Below are 26,162 nucleotides of genomic sequence, written 5' to 3' on the forward strand. Positions count from 1 at the left end.
AAATATGAAACATTCGAGATGGAATCAAACGAAGATGTAGATACTATGTTCCGAAGGCTTACTCAAATTATCAATGAGCTAGCCCAACTCGGGGAACAATATCCAACCAAACAAGTGTGGAGGAGAGCTCTACGTGCCTTACCCAAGGAGTGGGATGCCAAGAGGACGGCCATCATCGAGTCAAACAAAGGCGACACCGCATCCTACGATCTTGATCAACTACATGGGACTCTAAAAACCCATGAGCTGGAATTATCAACAAGGAAGGAATTAAAGAAAGAAGATACCAAGGCAAAAGGGATTGCTCTATCTAGCCAATCCAAAGAAGATGATGATGATGATGATATGGCACTCTTCGCAAGAAAGTTCAAACGATTCATGCGAGGAAACAAATTCCAAAACAAGCCGGATAAGGAAGTTACTTGCTACAACTGTCAACAACAAGGCCACTATGCAAATGAGTGTCCTTTCAAGAAAAAAGTTGACAAGGGAAAGAAGAAAGCACTTCTAGCCACTTGGAGCGATAGCGACGATGACGAGGAGGAAGCCAATATCTGCCTCATGGCTAAAAGTGATGACATCGTCACCGACGAAGATGATGAGGGAAATAGAAAAATTGTTCTCCCTAGCATATGATATCTAGACAGTGGATGTTCTAGACATATGACGGGGAACAAGGAGCTACTTCAATCAATCAAACCAAAGGAGAAAGGAACTGTAACCTTTGGAGACAACAGCAAAGGAATCATTGAAGGAATCTGCTCAATAGGTATATCTGAATCTTGCTTGATTGATGATGTACTCCTAGTGAAAGGGCTTAAGCATACTCTACTAAGCATAAGTCAATTGTGCGATAGAGGTTATGAAGTCAAATTCACTCCCCAACACTGCACTATATCACTCACGACTGACAAATCCATAAATTTCAAAGGGTATAGAAGTGAAAATGTTTACAAGGTTTCTTTAAACAATTTATCTTTATCAAATATTAAAAGCCTTGTATCCTTGAATGTTGATGACAACATTCTTTGGCATAGATGACTAGGTCATGTTGGTCCTAGTACCATAGAAAAACTTTTTAAACTTGATTTAGTTGTTGGTATGCCAAAACTCAATTTAAAATTAGATTCTATTTGTGATGCATGTCAACTTGGCAAACATACAAGGGAATCTTTTAAAAGCAAAAATTTTATATCAACTTCTATGCCCCTTGAACTTCTTCACCTAGATCTATGTGGTCCCTCGAGGAACGCTAACCTAGGAGGGAAGCTTTATGCATTTGTCATTGTGGATGATTTCTCACGATTCACGTGGACATTATTTTTAGCCCACAAAAATGATGCCTTTGATTATTTTAAAACTTTTGTGAAACGTGTTGAGAATGAGAAAAATCTTTCAATAAAGCAGATCCATAGTGACCACGGAACTGAATTTCAAAATGAGAGTTTTTCAAACTTTTGTGAAGAGAAAGGCATCGGTAATAATTTTTTTTGTCCTAGGACTCCTCAACAAAACGGGGTCGTTGAGAGGAAAAATAGGACACTTGTGGAGATTGCGAGGACCATGATATGTGAGCATTCTCTACCAAAATATTTTTGGGCTGAAGCAATGAACACTGCCTGTTACATTATCAATCGCGTATCAATAAGGCCAATTCTCAAGAAAACTCCATATGAATTATGGAGAGGGAGAAAGCCTAACATTTCTTACTTTCGAGCTTTCGGTTCCAAATGCTACATACATAACAATGGTAAGGACAACCTTGGCAAATTTGATGCCAAATCCGACAAAGGTATCTTTCTCGGATATTCTACCTCAAGTAAGGCCTTTAGAGTTTTTAATAAACGCACTTTACTTGTTGAAGAATCTATGCATGTTATTTTTGATGAATCTATGTCTACTATTGTTCGCACTAACATTGATGATGTAGAATTACTCGAAGAAAAGTTGGATTCCTCAAGCCTAAAAGATATAGATGTTTCCATTGAGAAAACACCACTTTCGAAGGATTGGACGCTTCACAAAGATCACCCAATGGATCTTATCATCGGAAGTCCTTCGAAGGGAGTAGCCACTCGTTCTTCTCTTAATAATATTTGTAATCATCTTGCCTTTGTTTTGCATGTTGAACCTAAATGCATAGATGATGCTTTGTTAGATGATGCATGGATAATTGCGATGCAAGATGAGTTGAATGAGTTTAAACGCAATGATGTTTGGTTTCTTGTTCCTAGGCCGCATTATAGATCTATCATTGGTACTAAATGGGTGTTTAAGAATAAACTTGACGAGCATGGCACTATCACTAGAAATAAAGCTAGACTTGTTGCTAAAGAATATAGTCAAGAAGAAGGCATAGATTATGATGAAACTTATGCGCCTGTTGCTAGACTAGAATCTATTCGCATGCTACTTGCTTTTGCTTGTTCTAGAAATTTCAAGTTATTTCAAATGGATGTCAAGAGTGCATTTCTTAATGGTGAATTGAAAGAAGAGGTTTATATTGAGCAACCTGATGGCTTTGTTGATCTTTCTTTGCCTGATCATGTGTTTAGACTAAACAAAGCTTTGTATGGTTTGAAACAAGCTCCTCGAGCTTGGTATGATAAACTGTCTACTTTCTTGCTTTCAAATGGTTTTTCAAGAGGAAAGATCGACATTACCTTATTTACCAAGAATGTCAAAAATGATCTTTTGATTGTGCAAATTTATGTTGATGATATAATTTTTGGTTCTACTGACGAAACTCTTTGTCAAGATTTCTCTAAGTTGATGCAGGAACACTTCGAGATGAGTATGATGGGGGAACTTAACTATTTCCTCGGATTACAAATCAAACAGTGCAAGGATGGGTTCTTTGTGAACCAAAGCAAATACATCAAGAAGATTCTAAAGAAGTTTGGAATGGAGAACACAAAATCATCATCCACACCGATGAGCACAGCAATCAGACTCGACAAGGATGAAAATGGTAAAACTGTAGATCAATCTTCCTTTCGTAGTATGATTGGCTCCTTACTTTATGCTACTGCTAGTAGACCGGACATTATGCTTAGTGTTTGCTTGTGTGCACGATTTCAATCATGTCCAAAGGAATCACATTTGTTCGCCTTAAAACGCATTTTCAAATATTTTTCAAATACTCTAAATCTCGGCTTGTGGTATTCGAAAAATTCTTTTTTTGATTTAAAAGCTTACTGTGATGCCGACTTTGGTGGATATAAGGTGGACCGTAAAAGCACTAGTGGAACTTGTTTCTTTTTAGGAAACTGTTTAGTTTCTTGGTGGTCAAAGAAACAAAATTGTGTTGCGTTGTCAACGACCGAAGCCGAATATATGGCTGCCGGTAGTTGTTGTGCGCAAATTCTTTGGATGAAGCATCAATTGCTCGACTATGGCGTCTCTTTTTCAAAAATCCCTATTTTCTGTGACAACACTAGTGTCATATGTCTAACAAAGAATCCGATTCAACATTTGCGCACCAAACATATTGACATTCGTCATCATTTTATTCGTGACCACATCGAACGAAATGAAGTTGAACTTCAATATGTTGACACGACAAATCAAATTGCCGATATTTTTACAAAACCACTAGATGAAAATACTTTATTCGTTTGCGTGGTGAACTTGGCATGATTGAGTTGTAATCACTTGTTGACATATTCTAAAGATAATGACATATTAAGGGGGAGCTATATAAAATTCGAGCAACTTAATTTTGGATAATACAAATTAATTGTATTTATTCAATATTATACGCTCATATTTTGTTATTTATGTGAAATTTAGGTGTTGCATTTTAGAAATCATATTTCAATTCTCATGTTTTTGCATACTTTTCCAGTCTTTTTGATTATCACAAAAAGGAGGAGAATTAGTTTGGTTAAATACTTTAACTAAAGGGGAGAGTTAGTATGGTTAAATGCATGAAGAATAAAATCGGTTATTTGATAAACAAACTCTTCTTCACTAATTGTTTAATTTAGGGGGAGTTTTATTCATGCAATTATATTGTGCAAATTTAAATTATTTATTTAATATTGTACATTTATTTCTCCTATTTAACCAAGTTTTGTGATCATCAAAAAGGGGGAGATTGTTACGCCTTAAACGCATACAAATCTCGTGTTATGAGATTAATGTTTTTAATGCATTAACAAGTCTCATAATAATATGTTTTGATGATTACAAAACTCGGTTAATTGTTACTAATCTTTTAAAGTGAGATTTTGCAGATTAGATTTATTGAAAAATAAATTATTGGAAGTTATTTTGAAGCTATACATGTATTTATAAAGTCTTGTATTGCTCATTGAATGGATGGAACATTGTTAAGAGATATGAAGAAAAAGACAAGAAGAAGCCAAAGTATGGAGCAGCAACTTCCGAAAATTACTGGAAATTTTCTATGACTCCAAATCGGATCTCCACCGGTCATAATATAGATAAAGAAGTGTTACAAGTACTGTCTAAATTTGAGAGCAATCCAACGGCTAGAATGAGAGATATGAATTTTTCCATATATGCTGCACAGTACCCACTTCTGCAAAGAATGAAACCATGAAGATTCGACTTCAGAAAATAACTGGGAATGTTTGAGAAATCTAAATCAAATCTTCACCGATCAGATTCAGTATTATGATGTTATAAAGCTTCGGTCCAAATTTCAGGTTAATCCAACAGATGGATTAAGAGATATGAATTTTTCAAATTTGTTGCACAGAACAGGTTCGAAAACATGATGAAGTGACTTCAAAAAATTACTGGAAATGTTTGTCTTGTTCAAATTAAATCTTCACTGTTCAGAATAAAGATCTGGATGTTTTAAAGCTTCAGTTCAAATTTTAGATCAATCCAACAGTTAGATTAGAAGATATGATTTTTCCACAAAATCCGCTCAGTGCTGGGAAAAAGATGGCAGCGGCGCCGAACACTTTTTTGTCTCTCCTTGACTTCTTAACACACGCTCCAAGCACTCGAATCAGATTCAAATCTTTGCCAACTATAAATAGAGGCCATCCAAATTTATTTGGAGACATCCCAACTCATCTCTTCTCTCCTTTGCAAGCAATTTCTCACTATCAAAGTGTTTGTGTGATATATTTGAGAGTGTTTGTAAAAATAGTTTGTGAGTTGGTTGTGCTATTGTTGTAAACACTTGAGTGTGAAGCCAAGTGTGTTGTGCTATCGTTGTAAGCACTTGAGTGTGAAGCCAAGTGTTGTGTTGAGGCTATTCTTGGAGCCCTTAAGGCCAAGAGTGTTGAGTTGTATCGGCGCGGTGATCGTGTCAAGTTGTAAGGCTATCATTGGAGCCATCAAGGCCAAGAGTTGAAGTGCTAGTGGATCCTTGGTTAATCAATCTTAACCAAGAAGGGGAGACGTAGACGATTTATCGTCGAACTTCCATAAACATATCCTATCTCTTTATCGCTTTATTTCTTTTACGCATTTATTTACCGCATTTATTTTTGATTGCTTTAAGTCTTCCGCTTGCATACTTGCATAATCGCTTTAAATTGCTAAAGTTGCCAATAGAACCTAAATCCCCCCCCCCCCCCCCCATTAGGTTCTAACACAATCCAACAAACGAATAAAATTATCTCCCACTAATGAAACTTATTTGTGGCATTTGAGGCTTGGCCATATCAGCCTTAATAGGATTCAAAAGTTGGTAAAGGATGGTACTTTAAGTGATTTAAAGGTGGAATCCTTGCCTGTATGCGAATCTTGTTTGGAGGGTAAAATGACTAAGAGGTCCTTTAAATCTAAAGGACATAGAGCCTATGAAGTTTTGTAATTAGTGCACACTGATGTATGTGGACCAATTAGTGTTCAAGCTAGAGGCAGATTTCAGTACTTCATCACCTTCACTGATGACTACTCTAGATATGGTTATGTTTACCTAATGTCCCACAAATCTGAAGCTTTTGAAAAGTTCAAAAAATTCAGAAATGAAGTGGAAAAACAATTAGGTAAGAGCATAAAAACACTTCGATCAGATCGAGGTGGTGAGTATCTATCCAGTGGCTTTAGAGCATACTTATCAGATAATGGGATTTTATCCCAATTGAGTGCATGATATACTCCTCAACAAAATGGTGTCTCGGAAAGGAGAAATAGGACTTTGTTGGACATGGTTAGATCCATGTTAGGTTTCTCTACGCTCAGTACATCTTTTGGGGATATGCTATTCAAACTGCAATATACTTATTGAACATGGTTCCTTCTAAGTCTGTCTCTAAGACACCCCTAGAAATGTGGAATGGGCGTATACCCAATCTAAGACATATTCGGATATGGGGATGTCCTGCGTATGTGCTCAAGAGAAAGATGGATAAAATGGAATCTAGATCAGAAGCATGTGTGTTTGTTGGATATCCTAAGGAAACGAGAGGATACTACTTCTATAGTCCTCAGGATAAGAAGGTATTTGTGAGTACAAATGCAACTTTCTTAGAGGACAGATACATAGAAGATCGTGAATCAAAGAGTAAGGTTCTTTTGGAAGAGATTGTTGAAACATCATCTACTCCAGAGATCCGCACTGAACCTACTCAGTTTGATTTCACATCTATACCACCATTAATCACTGTTTTTCGAACAACTGATATGGTGGAAGATAATGTTCCTAATGTTAATTCACCTCACCGTACCGACATAGAGAATGAGGCACATGGTGAAGAAGCAAACTCAAGGAACCAACAATCAAATCCAATCAACCAAAAACCTCCACGACTTAGACGTAGTGAGAGGGTCATCCGACCACCTTCTAGATACTTGCTCTATGGAGAGTCCTTAGAGGCAGTCTCTATAGAACAAGAGGAAGATCCCATTACGTACAAAGAAGCTATGGAGGATATAGACGCTGACCAATGAAGGAGTGCTATGGACTCAGAAATGCGATCCATGTACACTAACTCTGTTTGGGATCTTGTAGATATGCCTGAAGGGGTAAAACCTATTGGGTGTAAGTGGGTCTACAAGAGAAAGAGAGGAATAGATGGAAAAGTAGAAACCTTTAAGGCTAGATTAGTAGCTAAAGGTTTTAGCCAACGAGAAGGAATCGATTATGAAGAAACCTTCTCACCTGTGGCTATGGTAAAATCTATTCGGATTCTCTTATCCATTGCAGCTCATTTTGATTATGAGGTGTGACAAATGGACGTCAAGACAACATTTCTAAATGGAAATCTTGAGGAAAACATTTATATGATGCAACCAGATGGTTTTATCCAAAACGGTCAAGAGCATAAAGTATGCAAACTTAAAAGGTCTATTTATGGACTTAAAGCGTCTAGATCTTGGAATATCAGATTTGATCAAACTGTGAAGGATTATGGTTTCGATCAAAATCTTGATGAGCCTTGTGTCTATAAGAAAGTTTTAGATGACAAGGTGATTTTTCTCGTGTTATATGTGGATGACATCCTGCTGATTGGAAATGATGTGGGGGTGATGACATCTGTTAAGAGATGGTTGGCTCAACATTTTGATATGAAGGACTTGGGAGAAGCAAATTTTGTTCTAGGTATCCAGATCCTTCGGGATAGTAAGAACAGACGGATTGCCTTATCTCAAGCTTCATACATTGATAAAATATTGGTGAGATATGCAATGGAAAATTCCAAGAAAGGTCAAACACCTTTTAGACATGGAATTCACTTGTCCAAGGACCACAATCCTAAGACTCAAAGTGAAATAGAATACATGAAAAGAGTTCCATATGCTTCGGTTGTAGGAAGTCTTATGTATGCTATGTTATGCACTCGACCAGATATTTGTTATGTTGTTGGGATTGTTAGTAGATATCAGTCAAACCCAGGACCAGAGCATTGGACTGCTGTAAATCATATTCTCAAGTATCTTCGTTGAACTAGAGGAAATATGCTTGTTTATACAGCTTCTGAGTTGGCACCTGTGGGATATACTGATTCTGACTTTCAAGCTGACAGAGACTCTCGTAAGTCTACATCAGGATCTGTGTTCACATTGGGTGGTGGTGCCGTTATTTGAAGGAGTATCAAGCAATCTTGCATTGCTGATTCCACTATGGAAGCGGAGTATGTGGCGGCTTGTGAAGCAGAAAAAGAAGCCGTTTGGTTGAAAAAGTTTTTGCTCAGCCTCGAGGTTGTTCCTTCTGCATCAAATGCCATTACTTTATACTGTGATAACAGTGGTGCAGTGGCAAATGCAAAAGAACGCAGAAACCATCAACGTGAAAAACACATTGAACGAAAGTATCACTTAGTGAGAGATATCGTTCAACGAGGGGATGTGACAGTGTGCAAGATAGCATCTGCTGAAAATCTTGCTGATCCGTTTACTAAAAGCTTACCTGCTAGAGCTTTTGAGGAACATATTCGAAATATGGGAGTGTTGGACATGTCTCATTTACTCTAGGGCAAGTGGGAGAAGAATGTTTAACAGTATTTGCCCATCGAGTAATTTCTCATGTATTATGACATTTTGAAATTAGAATAATGTTTTATTTATTTATTCTTAAATAAATTATTTTGAGCAATGCATATGTCCATTGAATTGTTGTATTATTATAAATTGAGTGTTTATGTTGTTAAACACAGAAAGATTCAATTTATAATTCAATTCATATTTTTAATGTCCACGATCGGAAAATAAATAGGGAAAAATTATTTTGACAAGATCGTTTCAATTTTATTGAAGTCTATCTTTGGCTTGGTAATAAAATTGGAGATACATTTTGATGTATTGGACTGGACCACGTGAGATTTGAATTTGAATTTACCATACTAATTCAAATCCACTAGGTTATCGTACATAGAACCTTAATCCTGAGCGGGTAATAAACTTTGATTACTAACTTGAAGTTTTTTGAGACATCAATGAGTGAGATCAGACCATTGATCAATATCTCGATGTTTTGGGAACCAAAGTAAAATAACAAAGAACATATATTCGCAAGATGGAATCCGTCACCTACATGATCATGAACTCACAAGTTTTTTCTAAAAGACAGTAAAATCTGAGCTCAGTAATTCAATATTATTTGTTGAATTAATTATGTGATGCGATCACATGTGACTGTCAAATAGAAGATGAGGGTGAGTGATTATGAATATCTAATATAGGCAACATGGTCATGGTATCCTATTTTAGATGTTCTAGTTGATCGACGGGGGTGATATGTTGGTCGATCAATCTAAGGATGTAATTATTGATTTTATGCTTCAGTAATTTCAATTAAATTAAGAGTGCAATCTTGTTCTTTTAGTGGAGTAGAATAAGATTAATAAATTATCTTGATTAATCATGAGTTGATTAGATCAAATTAATTTATTGGAGCTTATTTTAATTGGATCCGATCAGGTTCCTTTGGTGGCTTAAATATAAACTTAAATAGATTATATGAGTTATAATTTATGGAACTCGTAGGAATAAATTAATATGATTATAGTATCTTTATCTATGGAAAGTTTGAATTAAAACTTTACCGATACGATAAAATTTGATACGATTGATAATCTTTTAATTTATGAAAAAAGATAATTTCATTCTTGAGATTATCTTATCTTTCTAGACTACTTGATATAACGTAATCTGGCAGAAAGTTGTATACCACGTACAATTTTCCTACGATTGAGTTTGAGAGAACACCGGAGAAGGCCTGGAGGTTTGAAGCGTTGAGTTGCAGTTCTGTTGCAGACAAGACAACGTAAAGCACGCTTCAAAGGTAATCTCAATTTCTTTGTGTGTAAATTAATTAATTCGTGTTTAATACGTGAAACAATCATGATCCTGTTTTATGAGATTATTGGAATCACATAAAATTAATTTTTGTGATTCGATTTTCTCAGTCTTGGCTAACAGTCTCGACTTCGATACTATTGCATCTAAAAGAATTGTTCATGGATAACAAATAGCTAGACGATATTGAATAATGAATATCACTTAATACGACTACCAGGGGCGGATCTTCACAAGGGTTGTGGTAGGTTGTAACCCAACCCAAAAAAAATAATTAGTTACTGTATATATTTTATATATTACACAAAAAGCCCACCAAAAATCATACTTCGTTTAGCAGCCCACGGCCCATCACACCACTTAATTCTCATTATACAATTTGCTTCCCATTGTTCCAAATTTTCTGTTGAGTGTTGACCTAAATCTCTCGCTTTCGTCAGACGGGCTTCCCCTCCAACCAAAGCAATTTTATAATACGAATCCAAGTAATGTTGTTGGTTCTTTTATTTTTTTTTAATTCAATATTATTTTGATTCAAACAAGGATTTATTGTCTATTTTCTTTAATATTGTTTTAGTTTTTCTTGTTGTAGTAACACTTTAATAGTCTAATTCACATCCTTATTCTGTTTATTTTGTCCAATATTATAAAGACTTGTGTTTATCATAATTAATATTGAATTGATTACCGGTATGCTCAATTAGTGAAAAATGGGTAAAAAAAAAAACCGAATGGTATATGCCGTATGTGTATAGAAAAGTCAGTGTAGTCTTGTAGATTTGTAGGATTTAGTTTATTTGCAACATACTTGAAGAAATTACAGTGACTGGAAATGTTCTTTTTTTTTTTCATAAAACTGCCCACGTAATGGTTAAAGGTACAATTCTTAGGGTGGACCAATCAATGTTATAAAGCTATTAGGATTTAGGAGACTTTCAATTTTATAAAGCAATTGGGATTTACGAGATTCAATTTTATCAGTTAGTTATGAGTACTATGCTATCCTATTCCTTGTAAAAATGGAAAAACAAAAAAAATCGTGTAACTTTTGTCTTGTTTAAATTTTTTGTTATATTCTGTTTTTTTTTCTTTAGAGAATAAAAATTAAACTTATTTATTGTATTTCATATTTGGTGTATTTGAATTTGGAGTGTAAGTGTGTAACACTCAACATTAATGGTATACAGATTCTGAAAAAATGGAATATCAACCAACTGCAAAGAAAGGAAAGACATCCATATACTTAGCTAGCTTGTGCTTGCTGATCAAAATTCTAACTTGGCACCCTTATGGTAACTATGATCGAAGGTACATTAGTGGATGATAACATTTATAATAACATGCACTTGTTTGATTTAAAACAAATTTGTCTAACAATGGCTAATATTTACCGTGCATATGGACCATGGTGAGGGTGAGCAAAATTTCGATTTAAACAAACAGATGAAAGGAACTGAGTTAAAATTTTGGTTTGGTTAATTTGGAAGTTCGATTTATTTTTTAAAAAAAATTATTGGTTATTTCAGTTACATCGATTTGATTTTGCTTTTGGACTTCAAAAATCGTTAAACCGAATTATTTTATTTTTTTTCAAAAACAAATTTAAAATTGTTAGGGCTAAATTATATGGGCCTTGCCTATATATTTTGGTATCACCCAAATTTGATTAAGGAAAAACTTTCATATCGATATGTTTTTTGTCCAAAAAATATTATATAAAAAAATTTGAAAACCTTGATTTTAAAACTATTGAAAAACCTGAATATTTTGTTAGTTTTTCTCTAATGTCTGCCCAATCTAAAAATCACTAAAATAATAAATAATGCTTCCATTATGACCAAGCATATAACCTTGATAAGCAGGGGCGAACCCATATAGGGTTCAAGGGGCCATAAAATATTTTTATTATATATTTGTATTATATATTTAATAAAATAAAATATAATACATATAAATTTTAATTCATATTTGTGTTATATATTGAAAAATAAAATTATTTAGGAATTTAATCAAATAATATAATAAATTATTAGGTATTGATGACACTATTTTAAATTTTTTTGTTTATCATTTAATGATATAAATTATGCATTCGTGATTTTTTTTATGAATTGTATCGTTTAGCATAGTTAGATTTTTATTTTTGTTTGAATTGCATTTTTGTGATATCTCAATTTTTTTAATGTGTTTAGTTTGTATTTTTTTATTTTTAAAATTTTTAACACATATATTGACAAAATGAACTAAATTTAATGTATTCAAAATAAAAAAAATAAAGTGATCACCTAAGCTACCACCCGACGGAGCAACACGCGGCTCCACTCTTAATTACGCCCCAGAAAAAAATTTCTAGGTCCGCCCCTGTTGATAAGTGGTGAAAGATATAATTGTATCCAATATATTGAGTTAAAAGGAAAATTTTAATCTTTGATATTCTGTATTTGATCATTTGCAATTTTAGTTCTCATTCAATTTCAATCTTAATCTAATATTTTTAATTTTAGAACAAATTATTGTCATATTTAATCGGATTGCTGATATATCAAGGTATCTATAAATGTCGTATTAGCATAGTATCGATGTTAAATTAAAAATCGATGTTGAAAAAAAACTAAATTAATGTTTGGAAGATCTTTCATGAATCATTTCTCAATTTTTTCTTACAAAATAATTTTAAAAATTTTATTAAGAAAAAACTTTTTTATTTTTTAGAACACTACCTAAACTTGAAAAACAAAAAAACAAAAAAACAAAAAAATAGTAGATGAAACAGAAATTTATATATTCATTTTATTTAATATTTAATATTTGAAGATGGGTTAAGAGGGTTTAATATATATATTTTTTTATTTTTATAGTGTGTCCGCCATCGTTCTCACTTCTCAGTTCTCCGACTCTCTCCTCTGTTGCCCTAACCCTAACTCTCGAATTCTAAACGGAAAATCTGCACCAACAACTAAAAATTCGTACTTGTGAGAGGTAATTATCTTTTTTCATTTTTTTAAGTTGTGATTTTTCGGTGGATTTTGATTGATGTTGAAATGTCGATTTTAAGTCTGTATTCTTGAGCTAGAGACTTCGTTTATAATATTTTAATTTGCTTGTTCGGATGATTATACGATGCATTGATGATATCTGTGTTTAATATTCCGGTTTAATTCATAAAACGGTTGTGAGGATATCAATTTTTTTTATTTTCGCGTTATTTTTTTTATTACAATTTCACATTTAGCCAAACAACCCATATAGATTGGCTGGCTAATTTGGGGATTAGGGTTCGTCAATTTCTTTTCACCAGCCCAGTGAGCTTCATCAGCTGGTATTAAGAAATGACAGCTACACAGAAATAGTCTTGAGTGTGGGCCAAGAAAATGCATAGCTTAGACTTATCATCACTATCCACGGGTGAGTCAAATTTATTTTGAATTCTTGCTTACCTTACTGAAAATGTTTAACATCTAAAGGAAATTCTGTTTCTAAATACTTGATTTACCTGTAATTAATGTCTCTAAAGTTAGGGATTTCGATTTGTATGTTGTCCATACGCAATTGCTATGAAGTTATTCCGGGTTGGAAAAGGGAGAGCGTTTTTGAATGCGAAGTATTCAAATTAAAGCTGCACCACCTTTAGTCAATTATAGCTACATCTTTCTTTCAGTGATAATTTGTTTCATGTTCCAAGTTGCGAAGTGAATCAGCAATCGAATTTTCACCTTGTTATTCTTGGCATTTGATGAAAGCATTGGCTCTCTGGGCTTGGCTGAACTGTTGCTGCTTTGTGTTTTCCCACTCTTTCCTTGGAGATGATATGTATGAGATACAAGTATCCATCCAGTACCAAATAAACCTTCCTTCTGGGTGCTATTTCTTTCCCCCTATTGACAATCATATTTTTAGTCAGAAAATGGATCCAGAAGCTGCACGAACTGCACGAGAGTTGCTGGACTTAGTGTTCCACATGTCGAACATTCTTGAAACTGGGCTCGATCGCCACACACTGTCGATTTTGATAGCGCTATGTGAGATGGGTCTCAATCCAGAGTCACTCGCTGCCGTGCTCAAGGAGCTTCAGAAAGAACCACAAGCTTCCTCTTCCTCTACATCACCTCCTTAACCTTGTATTGTATCTGAACAAAATATTTGTTTCTGGTAGTTCATCCAGGCACAAGAACGTTAGTCTCATCAACCTTAAACTGGTGACTGATGTTCTTGCATTGTTTCGAACTTTTGATGCAGATATTGTTAAGTTGTTGAGTAATTTGCAAACTCGTGTATTTCAAACCAAAAACCCTTACATTTGATACGATCCGAATCGAATCAAACCGAAATCTTTGTAAATATCAAGTTATCTAGTGATTTCTACTTTTGAAGTGAAATCTTTCAATCCCTAATTCTGCCATCTGAAGTTGTTTTAGTGTTTTTCCACACGATTACTGTTCATCGTCATCATCACAACGGCCCTTTTCTTCATTCTATACATTATTATTATTATTGTTATTTTCAAATATAATCAGATAAGTCCCAATCCAGATTAATAAATAACCAATTGCCACGCAGATAAATGCAGACCTGAACTGTAGGATACATTTTGGCTACGGAAAAAAATAGATATATTTTGGGAAATTTCGTTTTCAGCTGCCCGCGGATACAGAATTCAATGAAAGTGGTCAAAATTTTAAATCGTGCTATTCTATTCTATTCTATTATTATCATCCTTTATCTTAAAATTACTAATAGTTTATACTGCACGTGGCATGCTTTCTTTTCTTCTTAGAGCGATAAAAGAAAAAGGTTCATTTACTTTGACAATACAATCTTCAAAATAAAAAGATATTGGTTGCGAATCTAAAGATCATTTGCAGTTGTTTTGTTCACAATAATGACTACTACACATTTGATTTGATTTGATCCTATTTCCTCTTGGCGTGTATGACTGATCCTCTGTTTTCTTTTCCATTTTGTGAATTCATTCATTCATTTATAGTTTATAATAATCTATATCTATAATATATGTAAACAATCTATCCATTAAACAAAAGAGGACATCATCTTTTTTTGTCTAAATTGACCTTATTTGATATATATATGTGTATTACATTTTTGTTCTTTTTTTTTTTCACATTTCAAATTACAGTTTAATCACTCAATAATTTTTACAACTGTGATATTACTTATATTTAAATATAAATCAAATTAATTTAAAAAAATTTACAACCACGCAACGTGTGCGTTGATATAATGGTGATAATAATAATCGGACTGAAATTTATTATTTTTTCTTTTTAGAGAAAAAAGGATCGCACTTGAATTTTTTTTTTCAAATGTTGAATGTTGGCCTGGTTTGACTTTGAAGCCCAGCTAGAACTACGCTAGGTTCAACAAAAGCAAAGAAAATCCAAATATAGATGCGATGACTTCTCATTCTTTCTTCATTTTACTTCGGTTTTCATATGCAACGATTACTTTATGCTTATAATTTTTTCTTTCTCTTCGTCTGCCCTATTTTTTTATATATAGAAATGAAATGATATAAAAAAAATACAAGAATCGTAACTAATCCTGTATTTGATAACGCGTTTTCGAAGGATAACACATATTTTAATTTAAATAAATTTGCTGGCTTTTGCTCTTTGACTTGACTTTGAACTACTCTATCCAATTCAATGAATTTGTGTTCCCTTTGTTTTATATATATCTAAATAATAATAGCAACTATATAGCTATTTATTATTATTATTATTATTATTATTATTATTATTATTATTATTGGTTAAAAAGGCAACAGTGCAGCTTCACCAAGACAGCTGACCATATTTCTAACAAATTTCTGAAAAGCGTATACGTATGTTATTTTTGGAATCAACGAAATTCAAGGGTCTCGACTAAAATTGGATTAATTAGAACCAGTCGTTAATTTAAAATAAATGCAGCTTATTAAAAGATTAAACATGACATAATCAAGATGATTAGTTGTGAGCTAGCAAAGAAATTGAGGTTTGATTCAGAAGTTAAACGTGAACTATTCTTTGCATGTTTATCATGTTCTAGTTTGTAAAAAATTGAAGAGTCAATTCTTGAATAATATTAATACTATTACACAAAAAAATTTGTATTTGATACGATCTCACATATTTGTAAGACGGCTTTTCGATTTGATCCGATACATGAAAAATTATTGTTTTTATATAAAAAATATTACTTATTAATATAAACATAAGTTGTTTCAACCTATTTTATATAGTTTCAAATTTAAATATTGCAACTATTTTTGAAAACTGCCAACATACTATATGTGGAAGGCACGTGATATAAATGCATCAATCCAGTTTTCGTGCTTGAGCTGGTACAATTTTGATTCTAATTCATTATGATTTTGATTTATGTCGACTCGAATTGATTTGAACCAAAATTTATTTTTACGGCAAAACAATTTTAATTAGTGAATAATATGATGAATGTTTATTTTTTTATTACAAAACAAATACAGAGTTTAATTTAATTTATACCTAACAATTATTTTATATTGTATAAATTCAATTGTCTATGTGTGCTCTACAAAACTTTATAATTAATTTATATATTTGGTTAGGACTCAACTCCATCTACAGGAACCAAATAAAATTTTTGGTACTTATCGAGATTATGATTTTGAAATGAAAGTTCAAATCCAAATCCAAATCCAAATCTAAATCTAATGTCAGTTTCAGTTTTTAGACTCACAGTTTAAAAGGAACTCAATTATAATCGGAATGGGTCAACATTATACTATGTTTAAAATATTATAATATTTCTTAAATATTGTAAAAAAAAAAATAATAAATAAGTTGTTTTTTATAAGTTTCAAAATATAATGTGAGTGGATCATAGCTTGCCAGTTGCCACAATAGGCGTCTAATTTATAGTAAGTCGATTTTATAAAATAAATTAAATAAAGGAATGTAACTTATCTTATACTTTTTTTTAATAAATTTATCGTATGATAAAATATTAGCTGGAAAAAATTAAAGGAATTAGAATTGGGATATTGGAATTTGGAATACATGTGTTTCCATACAATTGCCAAAAAAACAAAGAAAAAAAAAAGGAAAAAAGATACGATTAGGATGAGACCGAGTCGCCCATTGCCTTTGTGTTTGTGTTAGATTTCTTTGTGAAAAAACGTGTCCCTTGTTTTATGGCCAATTCCGCCTTTTGGATGCTTTCACAATAATAATAATATAATAATAATAATAATAATAATAATAATAATAATTTCTATTTTGTTGCTTTTATGTCACATTCATCACCAACCATTTGCTGCAAATTCCATTGTTTTTTTTAATTATTAACATTATTATTTCTTTGTGCTTTTGCTTATAGCCGAACAAATAAGATTTTGTTTCGTCCCAAATCTACAAAATGGGATTTCCAATCTCAAAAAGAAAAAATAAAAACTTTGAAAATGGGAGAAACATACGGAGTCTCATCTATCTTTTGTTTTGTTTTTTTAACGTGTCAAGTATCTATTATAATTGAATCGAACTAGAACTTAAATGCAAATTTGAACACCAAAAATATTGGTAGGAGTTACATTTGATTACACTACCAGTAGAAACATACTCTCTACTCACAAATCAATCAATTGAATAGTAATGCTAAATTAAATTGCTATTTTGTCCTAGTCGTGATTGCAAATCCTATCCTATCCCTAAAATCAAGATTAGGATCATTTGTATCTAATTTAGGTAATGAATGGATAAAGATTGATGCAGCTAGAAGAGTGGGTCCCACGATAGTGGTGGATGTCTATTAGCTTTGTTTCGATTCGGATCGATATTGGCTTCAAAGTATTATCCTGAAGCTAAAATCAACGGCCCGGATCAATTTTATAGGTCAAATCATTTGATCTGCAATGAAATCCGGACCGTTGATACCACCACCCGAGTGGGGTAGCATCGACCGACTCCTTTGTTTCGCTTCCAAAAAATTCAGGCCTCCAACTAATCAATGGCGTTCTACTATAAACATGACTTTACTTGCCATTTTGGTGTTCTTACACGTGAAATGCGACTGATTCCAGCATTATATCAAATATCAACCACATTTTAAGCGCAGTATGTGTGTCGTTTAACTAACTTAGGCAGTGTTTGGTATGAGTAATATATAGATAAGTAATATAATGTAATAAAAAATAAATAAATAATGATAGTTAAAATAGTATAGTTTATTTGATTTGATAGATTAAATTTTATATAAAAATGTTAAATGACTATTTTGTCCTTTTAACAATAAATAATATAAAACTTATATTATTTATAAGGGGTAATATAGTAATTTGAGTTCAATGATTTGATTGATTTAAGATAAATAATTAATGATTTGATTGATGTAAAAAAATAGTTAATGTATGAATAAATAATATGATAAGAAAAACGTAGGATGAGATGAGATTAGTTATACGTATACTAGTAATACGGTGAACAGATCGGTGCCGTAATGAAAAAATAATTCACATTGAAATCCGTGATTTATAATGTACGGATTTCTAAGGTGTTTTCATTGTTTAGGTGACTTGAGTGATGAAGAATCGAATCATTCATATACTTATTACTTATATTTCCAGATTCATGGAATATTGAAATAATATGAAAGCTACGGTGATTAATACATTTATGATGTAATAAATAAGTAGAAGATTTACATGTGCTTTCTTTAGTTAAGTTACCTTAACTATAAAAACATATTTCAATTGACTAAATCCAAATATAAACTATACTAAAACATAAAAGCAAAAGTTTTCTATCTTCAAACTCATCATATTTTCATGCCAAAAAAATTAATAAGGTCGGGTTGACATGTAGCTGTGGGGTGATTTGTGGCACGAAAAATAGTGGAATTTAATTATGAGAGGAAAAGAGATATATCTCATAGAGATATTAAAAAAAAAGTTTTTTTGCTACAAAATAAATTTAATATACAAATACCCCTTGGTACTAAAAAATGAAACGGCATGCCATTTTAGAAACAGAGATTTGAAGTACTTCCATGCGCGAATCGACTCAATAATTATCTATTCCAAAATTATGTTTCATTTTTCAAATAATCATTCCTGCCTCAATTTTAATATTGTATATCATGTATTCCAATTTCATTGATTCCTAAATATACGAGTATTTATCTTGTTAAACGTATCTATACAATGAATCAATCTAATCTATATTTATAATAAAAAATATGTTTCTAACATAAAAATTAATATTTCTCAACTAGTCGGAGTAGCTTCACTGCTACGATTTTTTTTTTTAAGGATAGGTCAAAACCCGGATCTAAGATATAGTTTATTTTTATTTATTTTTTACCAATTAATGATTACTTATATATGCAAATTTTTTATATTTATTTATTGAACTCTGTTTCGTCTATAAAACATAAAAGTCACATAGGTGTCAATTTATCATCCCTTGTAACATAAATTTATTGGTAGATTTTTGACACCGCGTCTTCTTCGACACATTTAATTTTATAATATATAGCTGAAAAATGTCCACAACAAGTGTCATCAAACTAAAAATGTTGATAAAACTTTTTTCACGCACTTTACTTCGTTAAAAATCAGAAATAAACCAAAAAATGTCATCGAGATATCGTTAACCTAAAGATTCAACGTTTTTTCAATATAATATTTTAGTAAAATTATTTAGAAAATTCGAAAACATGTCGGGACACAATAACTGTCTCTACGATAAAGCGATCAATATGTGCGGTATGATTTAAAATATATGAAAAATTAGTTAAACAAAGAAGGTGAAAATATATGTGAGAAATATTTTGAAGAAAATGGAACGTGCTAAATAAATGAACATGTTCAAGTGAACGAAACATTACCCAAAAAAAATCATTCATTTGGTAGGTAATGAGTTAGTGCGCTCTAAGAAGTTCCCAATAATGTGAGTATAAATTTTATCTTCCCAATCTGCCCTATATATCCACACAATATTATTGAAGAACAACCCCTTAATAATCAATTTGACACTTTTAAAGCATTCAGATAAAAATATCCTTCATTTTTCTTTCATATGTATAATGACAAATTTCTACATTTCTTGCTTTGATTACCTCATCCCACAGAATTTATTCCTAATCACTTTAATTTTATCTCTAAATCATTTAAATTTAATCTCATATATTATCTCGTACGTACATTATAAGCTACTTATTTTATTATTCATTATTAAAATCATATATACAATATTGTGCCGTAAGTAGTTAGTTATAGAGGGAATGTTTGAGTCGACGAAGTAGGTAAATATTTGACTAATAGATTACAAATTTATTTAACATAATTTACTTGGTTAACATCTTTTACACTGAACCAGGATCCTTTGCAGTGGCCTAAACACAACATTCGGTGCTGTGGCTTCAAAACGATATCGTTGGACTAAGTGCTATTATTATATTTTGCGTTATATTTCCTGTTTTGACTCCATTTGTCTTCATTCAATTTTTTTTATTATCTTTAAAAAATCATTTTAAATTTTCTTTTATCCGCTTTTCTATTTTTCTCATTCATTCAAAGATTATTTAAAAAAATCATTTTAAATCATTTTTGTCTTGTATTTAATTATTTCCTCAAAAACTTATTTTCTAGTTATAGGAAATACTCGAGTACACAATGTTCGATTATTTTATTATTTACATATCTATTTTTTTAATTTTTTTCTAAAGTAATTAATTACAAGTCAATGGAAATAATAATTAATATTATTTTTAAAGCAATCAATTAATTCATGCAAAGTGTATTACAATTAAATATTAGAAAAACATATAGAGAAATTAAATTAAACCAAAATCTCTGGATAGAATAATTCAATGATAAATCTTAACTTAAAAAATTAAATCTAAACAAAAATAATATTTAAAGAATAAATATTTTTAGGTGTGATTGTTCCAGTAGCATGATAGTTATTAAAACTAAAAAAAAAAAATATTATAAGCATCCTTTGATTGTGGACTTATCACGTCACTTAGCAAAAGGGTACCATTTTTAGGCCACATCACCGAATGCTGTGTATAGACCACTGCAGAGGATCTTAGTCCTTTTACACTTACTATGAGGAGCGAGCGATTTAGGTTCCAATATATATATGTATGTATATAACTCATTCGAAAAAGTAATATCCATTCTTTGGAGTGTGTCAAAAATTTCTCTATTAAATAATAGACTGATAATTATGTGAAGATAAATTGTTAAGGGTATTTACTTATATAATACAGTTTATTTCTAAGTTTTATTTCGCTTTAGAATTATAATCGATTACAAATTATTCGTAGCTTGCAAGCTATGCCATAATTATATCAATACGTTAACAAGGTCAAGATTTTACAATTTCCCTATAATAGAAATTCAAATATTTTAACAGTTCATTATTTTGAAAAGCCATATTTTGATTTCTACAATATGATATCTTTAAAATCTATTTACGGGTACTATAGATAAGCCGATAGCAAAAAACTATAACTATGGGCCTATGGCTTTTATAAAATATATAATCCACTTTTTATATTTAACAAACTCTTTTATAAACATATCTACTGTTTATCATTTGTTTTCCCCAATAACAATGATAATTATAGGGAAAATTGATTTTTTGATCATGTTTTCATTTTATCATTTTGGTCAAGACCCAATTTGGTTTAAGTGATACGATAGATAATATATAGCTTAGTAATGTAATGTAAATACAAATAAATAAAAATGATAATTAATTTAGTATTTGATTTGATTGATAGATTATATTTTATTTATTTGATTGATTAAATTTATATAAAAATTATAAATTATCATTATGTCTTTTTAATAATAAATAAAATATGAATAATATTATTTATAAGGGATAATATAGTAATTTTAATTCAATTATTTGATTTATGTAAGATAAATAATTAATGATTTGATTGATATAAAATAAATAATTAATATATAGATAAATAATACGTCAAGAAAAACGCAGGATTTGATAAGATAAATTAAACTGAGATTAATAATAATTGTACCAAACAGTGCCTTCAGTTTTAGTCTCTTAGCTTTATTTTTTTTGACAATTTTTATCATTTTTCTGATGTGACGATGATGTGACACTAATGCAATGTTGTTATGGAGCTGACTTGTATAGTGTCACGTAAGCATTTTCGAAAAAAAATGACTTAAATTTCTAAAAATCAAAATATACAGTACTAAAAATTAAATATAAAAATATAAAACACTAAAATCGCAAAATAACAAACCGACTAAATTACAATTTTCCCTTAGTGATATACAATTGAGATGAATTTAATATTAATTTCTATATGTCGTAACTTTTTTTTTCGACAAGTTATTAATTGACCTATTTTTTTAATAGTAATAAAAATATAAAATGTGTCCTAATCCACCCACCAAAAAAAAATCGGGTAAATAAATAAAACATATTTTAATATTATCATTCTTTCCTCCTCTCTCTGTGAGCATCTCCTGTATCGTATTCTATAGAGAGAGAGAGAGAGGACGAAACCGAGACGGAGAGAATTTATCTCATTACTTTTTTGACAATTATAATCTCCTCAATCCTCACATAAACTTTTCTCCGAATTTCTCCATTTTTTTTTTCGATTGAATGCATTGAATTCTTTCACCATCACACTTCGCAATAACGTTTTTGGATTATTTACTTTTTTTTCTTCGCCTGTTTGGAGAATCTCCCTGGATAGCTTACAGATTTATTCACAATTTTTTTCCACTTATTTTTCGATTTTTGTTCGCGTTGTACTCGATTGCTGTTTGTAAATCCGATCATCGGCCGAGGGTCGGATTTTTTTGCCTTTTCCCTTTTCTCAATCGGATGTAAGAGGTGCCCATAAAAATTCTTGGGCCAGAGCCGATGAAAAAGGAACACAACTTTTCAGATATTGCGTAAAAAAATCCGAATCTTTTGATATCTGGGTGTCATCAAGATTAAATTTTCATCCCTCGTCTGTGATAAAAAAGAAAAAAAAAATTGTTTCTTTTAATCTGGGCACTGATTGAAGTTCCCATCAACAAGGCCTTGGGAATTGGATTTTTATCATGGCCACCATTTCGGTGATTCTTGATAAGTGGAGGGAGTATTTCAGGAGTGCTAATTGTGATATCTTCAGTATAATCGAGCAAGCAATCATGGTTGCGGCCTCTGATTGCCCCTACGACTTCAAATTAAACAGGGATCGAATTGCTGAGATGCTATTCACATGTAAAGTTACTAAATGTTTTGGCTGCGATAAAATTGAATTGGCTGTGCCGAATGTAAAAGGTGCTGAAAACAGTGGGGATAAGCGTAAAAGTGGGAGTGGGATTGAGGCTGGAGGGAGTAAAGATACAAAAGAAAGCAAGGTGAATAGCTGTGTTGATGATGATCACAGGGAGATACTGGAGATGAATGCGAATCAAGTCAGTAATTACAGCTATGGGGAAGCTGAGGCTTTGACTGATGAGATTGAAGAGGAGTCTCAGTTATATGAGGAGGTCACGAGGATTAAGGAAATTCTTGATGATAGTGAAGAAGAGGTTTGATTTTTCTTTCCAAAGTATTGTTTTACATCAAGATGTTATTTTTTTGAATGATTCACTTAATTTAGCTGTAATCTTTTGGTTGTTCTTGGATTGGCCAAGATTTCTGGTTTGTGAGATTTATGGTAAAATTTGGACCCAAGTGAATCGATACATTGATGATTAATGCCTTTGTTGTGGTAGAATTTAGAAGTGTGTTTGCTTCCATATTGATTGTTTTGTTAGATTATTTAGTTTGATCGTTCCTCTTTTGTTTCTTGACAGTCTGATGTGATATTGTTTGATTACCTAAGGCGGCTTCAGCTTCTACCTTTGTCTGTGGAGATTCTTAAGGTTTGACTGGAATATTGCCGGCTATATAGATTGCCTTTCGAGTTGTTTGTTTCCGAAACATTTATGCTTCTCGATTCCGTGTTTCACATTTTACGATTGTTGTCTTAGCTTTCTTGTTTCTACTTCAGGCTACAGAGGTTGGAAAGTCTGTTAATGCTCTACGGAAGCATAGATCAAAGGAAATTCGGAATCTTGCTAGGACTTTAGTTGGGTAGGTGCTCTTTGCTCTACTGTTATTGGTGTTTGATGCTCAACTTGGTTAGATTAATCTAACACCAGACTGCTTTGACATTCATGTATTTATTTAATTTATCCGTGTTACATGCTTGTGGATTGCGCTGATTTGTCCCAACTCCCAAACGTTTCAGATTGCATTTTATTTCCTATTCATGTTTTGGAAATTTTAACTTGGAACTGCGATTTGGGTATATGGAAAAGTTTGAATGGTTCCTTTTGTGCCCTTTTGACCATTAATAATTTGAAATTTCATCTTGTGCTTTATATCATAAAATCTCCTGTTCTCACTGCCTATTCTTGTTGTTTTGAAATCAGGGATTGGACGGTCATGGTGGACGCCTGGGTTAGTTCTACAGAAGCCATTGCAGGTAGCGATTTCAAGATGTTTCTACTGTACATTGCGAATATAGTTTCTTTTTTACGTCTTGTTTTAGATTAGTAAATTATTTTTGTCTCAAAGGTACAGAAGTAGCGACTGAGTCTGTGAAAACTTCTGTCGTTGAAGAAGAGGAGGAAGGACTTCCATCTCCTCCACTAGATGAAGGAGCTTTCTTTGCTACTCCTTCTTCGATGGAGCTTTCACAGGTGTCGTGTCTTCTCTTTTGTAAATAGAAAATGTTCCGAGGTATGGACTTTTCGTTGTGGGCTGACTGATCTTTGTTTGTGCTACAATGTTCCTCGGTTGCGACTGGTACAGTTTTTTGATGGCATGGATGATGATGGAAGTGAGTTTCTTTGTTTGATTTTGCTATTCAGTTCTTATTTGCATTACCAGCGACAAAGTTAACTTAAGAGGTTCATGATTTTTAACGGGAATGTTATTTCCAGATCCAAGAAACAGTGGGGCATTCAAGGAAAACCGAGAGAATGGCAGAAGGTCTAGACCTGAGAAGCCCGAAATTCCAAAGTTTCAGCTTCCAAATCTTGATGATTCGAGGACTCCTGCAAAAGACAGGAAAGATGAAAAAACGAGAAATCAAGATCCTAAGTTGATTAAACAACCAAACAGGCCTCACAGTACTGAATCGGGACCGGGCAGAACAAAACCGGACAAAGGGGCAGTTCAAAAGAAACCAATGCAGCCTCAACAAAAGATGGTATTTCAGGACGCTTACATTATGTTATTATTGTGCCCTGGCCGTACCGATCTTCATCTTACTGCATTAATATTTTTGTTATTCACCAGAAGTCGAGTAACAATGAGGATTCAGTTCAGATGAAGCTGGAGGCCGCAAAGCGGAAACTTCACGAGCGTTATCAAGAAGCAGAAAATGGTTAGTTTCCCCTACATTGAGCCATACGATTTCATAATTTTCATCACTGACTCAATCATCTTGTGCTTGTCAACAGCCAAGAAACAGAGAACGATACAAGTCATGGAGATACACGAGCTCCCGAAGCAGAATCTTGCACAGAGGACCCAGAACACCAGGCCTGGCAGCCACAACAGGCAGCATTGGGCAAACGGGCGGCGTTGAATCACTGAATCTTTTCCTAAATTCATCAACTTTCGTACACCTTCACCTATAACACGCTGAAGGGTACGTCTAACTCTCGGATCATATGGTTTGGAGTTGCTTTAGAACTGTATATTTCGAGTGGTCGACCGGAAGAGTGGGCTTTTGCTGTGCTCTGATAAAACTAATTAAGCCAACACAGCAGAAACCTTATGGTCGAACTTTTAAAGAGAATAACGACTAGTTGGAGTTAGTTCTGCCATTTTTCTCCACTGACTTTATTTGCACGTAGTCTCTCAGGTGCACTTTATATGGCTGTAATGCTAATTTTAACATTAAAACATTTGAAATCGCCAAAATAATGGAATAATGATTTAATACTTATTTTTGTTGTTGAGATTACGCAGACTTGTTATTTTTTGTCTTGCTTTTTAACAGCCATAGCATGTTTTATTATTTTATATGATCGAAGGACCGAGTTATAGATTATTTTGGAAAAAAAAAATACAAATATTATATATGACAATTACTTTCTTGAAATTAAACAGTCGCTAGCACTAATTATAACAATCTCTCTCCCAATTTAAAACAAATTAAAAATGAAAAACTTTGGTGATATAGGTGGAAGTTGGGGTTAGGTCAACTTCACTATTGTTTGACAATTGACCCCCTCCCATCTTTAATACTTCAAATAAAATAATAAATGAACAATTGATTAATTAAATCCTTTAAAATTTATGTCCTAACTCCCATATTTTGATTGTAGTCAAATGTCACGAATAAATAAATACATTTACCAAAGTGATGAAGGCGTTTTCCCCCTTTTAATAATAATTTATATATATATA

General features: G+C 32.3%; 3 protein-coding genes across 8 annotated transcripts; all 3 read left to right on the top strand.

Moving 5' to 3' along the window:
- Positions 1-6,219: 6,219 nt before the first annotated feature.
- LOC140873128 (uncharacterized) lies at positions 6,220-6,879 on the top strand. Its single transcript, XM_073276107.1, has one exon. It carries the CDS (start codon positions 6,220-6,222, stop codon positions 6,877-6,879), a length of 660 nt encoding a protein of 219 aa, XP_073132208.1.
- A 5,710-nt stretch (positions 6,880-12,589) lies between these two features.
- On the top strand, positions 12,590-14,110 carry LOC140873257 (mitotic-spindle organizing protein 1B-like). 5 transcript variants are annotated; one of them, XM_073276322.1, is made up of 3 exons: positions 12,598-12,705; positions 12,976-13,131; positions 13,467-14,110. In XM_073276322.1, exons 2-3 carry the CDS (start codon positions 13,098-13,100, stop codon positions 13,838-13,840), a joined length of 408 nt encoding a protein of 135 aa, XP_073132423.1. In that variant the 5' UTR covers positions 12,598-12,705; positions 12,976-13,097; the 3' UTR covers positions 13,841-14,110. The 5 variants fall into 5 exon arrangements, with proteins under 5 accessions (XP_073132425.1, XP_073132427.1, XP_073132423.1 ...); XM_073276325.1 differs by lacking the exon at positions 12,598-12,705 and having other exon boundaries at positions 12,719-13,131; positions 13,467-13,536; positions 13,624-14,110; XM_073276324.1 differs by lacking the exon at positions 12,976-13,131 and having other exon boundaries at positions 12,590-12,705; positions 13,385-14,110.
- Positions 14,111-22,195: 8,085 nt separating this feature from the next.
- On the top strand, positions 22,196-25,698 carry LOC140873045 (probable mediator of RNA polymerase II transcription subunit 26b). 2 transcript variants are annotated; one of them, XM_073276020.1, is made up of 9 exons: positions 22,196-23,284; positions 23,552-23,620; positions 23,749-23,831; positions 24,173-24,225; positions 24,318-24,442; positions 24,555-24,582; positions 24,686-24,954; positions 25,044-25,131; positions 25,208-25,698. In XM_073276020.1, the coding sequence occupies exons 1-9, from the start codon at positions 22,808-22,810 to the stop codon at positions 25,333-25,335; spliced, it is 1,320 nt and encodes a 439-aa protein (XP_073132121.1). In that variant the 5' UTR covers positions 22,196-22,807; the 3' UTR covers positions 25,336-25,698. The 2 variants fall into 2 exon arrangements, with proteins under 2 accessions (XP_073132121.1, XP_073132122.1); XM_073276021.1 differs by having other exon boundaries at positions 24,324-24,442.
- The last annotated feature ends 464 nt before the right edge of the window (positions 25,699-26,162 follow it).

The sequence above is a fragment of the Henckelia pumila genome, unplaced genomic scaffold, assembly GCF_033568475.1.
Source record: "Henckelia pumila isolate YLH828 unplaced genomic scaffold, ASM3356847v2 CTG_525:::fragment_3, whole genome shotgun sequence".
NCBI lineage: Eukaryota > Viridiplantae > Streptophyta > Magnoliopsida > Lamiales > Gesneriaceae > Henckelia > Henckelia pumila.